The 5,723-nt window shown below is 39.0% G+C and overlaps 1 protein-coding gene and 1 non-coding gene across 2 annotated transcripts; both read left to right on the forward strand.

The window, feature by feature from the left end:
- Window positions 1–394: 394 nt before the first annotated feature.
- On the forward strand, window positions 395–1,031 carry LOC109222458 (uncharacterized mitochondrial protein AtMg00810-like; the record flags this gene model as incomplete). Its single annotated transcript, XM_019386818.1, has 1 exon — window positions 395–1,031. A coding segment is annotated over one exon (637 nt), but the record flags the coding sequence as incomplete, so codon positions are not given.
- Window positions 1,032–1,979: 948 nt separating this feature from the next.
- On the forward strand, window positions 1,980–2,051 carry TRNAW-CCA. Its single transcript has one exon. It is a non-coding gene; the product is annotated as a tRNA-Trp (tRNA).
- The last annotated feature ends 3,672 nt before the right edge of the window (window positions 2,052–5,723 follow it).

Here is a 5,723-nt window from a genome sequence, read left to right on the forward strand (position 1 = left end):
ACAAATCTTCTAAGTACTTAACAAATTCAGAACTTGAAAATTCACCTCACCATCATATTGAAAGATCTTGGTTCTCTTTGAATACTATTCTCAACCATTCTGTGGAATTTGACAAATGTTTCAAAGAAATCAGTATTTCTTTTTAAAGGATACAACTAAGTATATCTAATATGATCATCAACATATAAAGCAAAGTATTTCATATGTTGGGAAGATACAACAAGAGCAGGACCCCATAAATCTACAGTGAATTTTCAATAGAGGTTCATTTTCAACTTTATTCTCAATTTGAATGGTAGCAAGCAAGTAGACAATGGTATGAGAAACTAACTGAAGCTTTGTGTTCAAGGGGATACACTCATTCAATGCTTGATTATTCTTTATTTTATAAAAGGAGTGAAGGGTCAGTAGTGTTTGTAGCTGTATATGTAGATGATGTCCTTTTCACTGGTACCCATCTGCAAGAAATTGAGTCCCTGAAAACCTTTCTACATGATACTTTTAAGATAAAGGACCTAGGGAGACTTCATTACTTCCTAGGGATAGAAGTTCAATATACAGAGCAAGGGGTCCTGATGTCACAAAAGAAATTCACTCTTGACCTTCTGAGAGAGTTTGGTTGTATAGATTTCCCATCTATGACCTGTCCTATGGATCCCTCAGTGAAACTGAAAGCTGATGAGGGAGCTCCACTAGCTGATCCCTCCTATTATAGGAAGCTGATTGGTAAACTTAACTTTCTCGCTAATACTAGGTTGGATATTGCATATAGTGTACAACATCTCAGTCAGTTCATGCAGAGTCCCAGGAAACCCCATTTAAAGGCAGCATATTATGTCCTAAGATACTTAAAAGGTGCCCCATCTTTGGGCATTTTCCTCAGCAACACTGCAGATTATGGTGTGAAGGCATTCTGTGATTCAGACTGGGCTACTTGCTCTCAATCAAGGAAATCAGTCAGTGGGTACATTGTGCTACTTGGTAATAGCCCTATCAGCTGGAAGTCTAGGAAGCAGTCTACTGTTTCATAATCATCTGCAGAAGCTGAATATAGGTCGGCTAGAATGGTGGTTGGTGAACTTGTATGGTTGGCAAGACTTCTCAATGAGCTTACTGTTCCATTAACCTTACCTATTCCCATCTTCTGTGATAGTCAAGCTGCCTTGCACATAGCAAGAAACCCTGTGTTCCATGAACGTACAAAACATATTGAACTGGACTGTCACTTTGTGAGAGATCAACTATAGGAAGGACTAATTTCTCTTCATCATGTCTCTACTAATGAGCAGCTAGCTGATATCTTGACCAAGTCTTTGACAGGGATCAAACATGCTGCACTTCTTAGCAAGTTGGATGTGAGGTACTCCCCTCCAACTTGAGGGGGGGTGTTGAGATTATTTATTATTTTTATTCTTTTACACTTGTATTAGCATTAAGTAGTTAGTTAATTCTTGAGCAGATGTACAACTACTATAAATAAGACATTACCTTTGTATTTTTCCTTTTTTTTAATGAGTTGAAATAATAAAGAAAAGTAGCTCCTTCTTTCTAGAAGGTTCATTCATGTAACTGCTCCTCTCTCTCTTCGACAGTACAACATCATCCGCCATTAGAGCTCGAGTTGAGCCCATCCTTTCTTTCTTCAGTTGTCTCCAAGTTTTTACAGCGGTTTTGTGAATGGGGAAACAAAAATTTCTAAATTTTTTGAAAAACTCATTTTTTTAAAAATTTCCAAAATTTGAAAAAAAAAAAGAAAAAGATAAAATATGTGTAGACAGACGGGTCCTTAATTTTCTTTGTATAATCCAAAGGTTTCGTATGTTGAACATTTTTGCACTGGTGTCATTTTAACGATCTACCATAATCTTTAACATCAGTTTACATCAAGCCAAATAGCCAATTATACTTTGTGAAGACAGTGTAATAACAAGAACAAGTGAATGTCTATATAAAAATAACAATACGATTGAACAACAATAGGATCCGTGGCGCAATGGTAGCGCGTCTGACTCCAGATCAGAAGGTTGCGTGTTCGATTCACGTCGGGTTCAAATCCCCCGATTCAAAGTGTGATCCAGTCTTTTTTTACCTTTTTTGGCCCATTCAAGGGCAACATCGTCATTTACTGCACATCATCCCTTCTCTCGGAACTGAAAGTTGAACACCGAAAACTTCCACTACTTTTCTGCAATATCTGCTCACTTCCTCTCTCCATTTTTCACCATTATCTCCCTCACCCCTACGCCCATAAAACTACCCTCCAATCCAATGCACATTCAATTTCCACTTTAATTACACCAATAAAAAAAATACCAATAATGACCCTGCCATTTTCTTATTCCGGGTCGGTTCAGTTTACCTCTTCAACTACTACTACACCAACATTTCAACAACCCAAACTGACCCACAATCCATGGCTAAATTTCACTTACAAGAGACCCGTTTTCTATGTTATCCGTTGTGTGTCGACCCGACCCGGGAGGAAGTCGGGTACCATGAGCCGTATCGGGTCATCCGAGGCACAGGAGCTGGTAACTTTGCTGATGAAGAATTTCAGTGATAAGAAGCCATTAGTGAGCACTCTGAACAAGTATGTTAAGTTTGTGAGGACTGAACACTGTTTCTTGCTCTTTGAAGAACTTGGCAAAACTGATAATTGGCTTCAATGCCTTGAGGTTAGCACCTTCATTTACGTTAAACTTGCATTTCCATTTTTTAAGTGTTAACCTTGAATGTCTATATAGGGATAAGTGTGAGATTGAAAGAACCCCTAGTCTCTTATTTTTTTAATAAATGATGGTAGGTGTCTGAGCTAGTTTGCGCGCACCTCGACTATTCCACCGGGTACCTGCTTCCTACCACCAGCACAAGTATTAGGTAACTTTGCCCACCAAAGCTTAGGAAGATGGAAAGAGATCACCTAGTGTATTTTGCATTTTTGCTTCCCCTGATATTTGAACCTGAGACATCCTATTTAATTGACCATTAAACCACATTGTTGGATACTAGAACCCCTTGTCTTAAGGGACCCGTAACAAATTACTCAATATTGGAATGAGATAGGCTGAATAGAACAGAATGGATTCAGAGGGTTTTTGTGACCTACCTGAATTAGTTTGCGGTTGAGATGTAGTTGATTGATTGGTATTTTGGAATTGACTAATGAATGTGTCTTGATCAAGCTATTTAGATTTCTCTGCCATCGGCAATACACACAAATAGGTAGGTGTGTTGCATATGATCTCGGCACTTGGTGCAAAGGTTTATGCGTTTCGAAGACGTCAATGGACTAGAACATCAAATATCATGTGCAAATTCAAAAGGTTCATGACATTAAAACTGTTGTGTAGAGGTTGGGGAAATGNCAGCCTCATCAATTATGTATCCTCTACTATCCTTTGATATTTGTTATTTCTTATTTGCATCCACTCATTCCTTGTAGCATTTGACACTGGATTACCCATAAGTTTTCCACTTATTAAGAACTTCGTAGAAGCTGCAGTAGTTCCAGTAACATTACTTTTCACAATAATATTCTTCTCCTTGCCTTGATCCTCAACAACATCCTCATGTTTCTTGTGTAATTCTGGATTAATCACCCAGCATTCTTGTTCATTATGGCCTTGCTTTTTGCAAGGTTTGCAGTATTTAGGAACATAATCGTATTTAATTTTGATCCACTACGATTCCTCAGGGCCAGTTTCATCTTCCTCCTCCACAATCTTATTTCTTTGTGGAAAATTAGCTAATAAATTCATCTCAACTTTAACCTTAGCACAACTTGGCCTTGTACCATTCTGAGTTGCCATGTCTGCATGTAATGGTTTACCAACTGCCCTGGCTAAAGAAAGTACAAAATCCTTACCAAAAAAGTTAGGAGGCAAGTCTAAGAACGAAATCCAAGCTCTAGCAATTGGGGTCTCTTCATTAGGTTTCCACCATGGGCTCCATTTGGTACACCTCATCTGCCACATATCACCATGTGCCTTCAAATAAAAAGCAGGCTTCGATAACAGATGAATGTATTCTTCCATTAGTGATAGCTTAATAAGAACATGAGAATCCTCAATTAATCCAATCGAGCAAGGGCCTTTTAGTTCACATTGTAGAGGAATAGCTTTACGTAACTCCTGGATAATAGGCTCCCCGTTCCTTACAGATGTGTATTAATTATGGACAGTTAAATAAGGTGACGATCAAGAATAAGTACCCACTCCCGAGGATTGATGATTTATTTCATCAGTTGCAAGGTGCCAAGTGTTTCTCAAAGATAGACTTGAGGTCCAGGTACCATCAGGTAAGGGTTAAGGAAGAGGATATTCCGAAGACAGCATTCAGGACCAGATACGGGCACTTTGAGTTTCGTGTTATGTTGTTCGATTTGACCAATGCCCCAGCAGTATTCATGGACTTAATGAACCTTGTGTTCAGACCCTTTTTAGATCTATTTGTAATTGTATTTATTGATGATATATGGGTGTATTCTCGTTCAGAGTGATTGAGCATGCAGATCATTTGCGTACTGTGCTCAGAGTTCTACAAAAAAGGAAGTTGTATGAAAAATTCTCTAAGTGTGAATTCTGGTTGAACTTTGTAGCTTTCCTTAGGCATATTATTTTGGGTGAGGGTATCCAAGTTGACACAAAAAATACTGAGGCAGTAAAGACTTGACCTAGACCCACGACACTGATGGAGGTTCGTAGCTTTCTCGGTTTGGCAGGTTATTACATGAGATTTGTAAAGGGATTTTCTTCTCTTTCAGCTTCTTTGACAAAGTTGACTTGGAAGGGAGTAAAGTTTCAATGGACTGATGCTTGCGAACGGAGTTTCCAGGCATTGAAGGATAGACTAACTTCAGCACCGATTCTAACACTCCCAGAGGGAACCGAAGGTTATCCGATCTATTGACGCTTCGAGTTTTGGATTGGGTTGTGTACTGATGCAGCATGGTAAGGTTGTACCTTATGCTTCTAGATAACTAGAAAGCACGAGAAGAATTACCCGACCCACGATTTAGAGTTAGTCGCGGTGATTCATGCACTAAAGATGTGGAGGCAGTACTTGTATGTCATTCATGTTGATATCTATACGGATCATAAGAGCCTCCAGTATATCTTCAAGCAAAAGGAATTGAATTTACGTCAAAGGAGATGGTTGAGCTACTTAAAAATTATGATGTTGTTATTTTATACCATCCCGGGAAGGTGAACGTAGTAGCCGATACCCTCAGCCGTAGATCTATGGGTAGCCTATCATATTTACAACCAGAGAAGAGGGAAATAGCCCATGAGATTCATCAGATAGCTAGTATTGGAGTTCGGTTACTGGACTCAGGTGATATTGGAATTACTTAGGAGCTAGTACAAAAATTGCTGACATGTATGGACAAAGATGGGATTATCCCCAACAAAAAGTTCTTTCTTGATGCTTTGGGCGCCTTTGGGACTGGACCTATAAGCCAAAAGGCAGCTGGTGATAATAAAGGATTGAACAAGCAGAGGGGTCGTAAGTGAAAAGAAAGAGTTAAGAAAGAGTGGGTTGGAGTTAGAAAGCTGGTTGAAGCACTCGTTTCTCAGACAAATCTATTTAAGATGAGGTTTTTTTTTGTAAGACACGTTGAGTGGCTCTCAGTAATCATCTATGGAACTGCAAGGACTGTTTTTGTTTCCCTGGTACCTTTCTCGCTATTTCTTGGACTATACATAAGTCTTCTGCATATCTTA

The sequence above is a fragment of the Nicotiana attenuata genome, unplaced genomic scaffold (genome assembly GCF_001879085.1).
Source record: "Nicotiana attenuata strain UT unplaced genomic scaffold, NIATTr2, whole genome shotgun sequence".
NCBI classification, from domain to species: Eukaryota; Viridiplantae; Streptophyta; class Magnoliopsida; order Solanales; family Solanaceae; genus Nicotiana; species Nicotiana attenuata.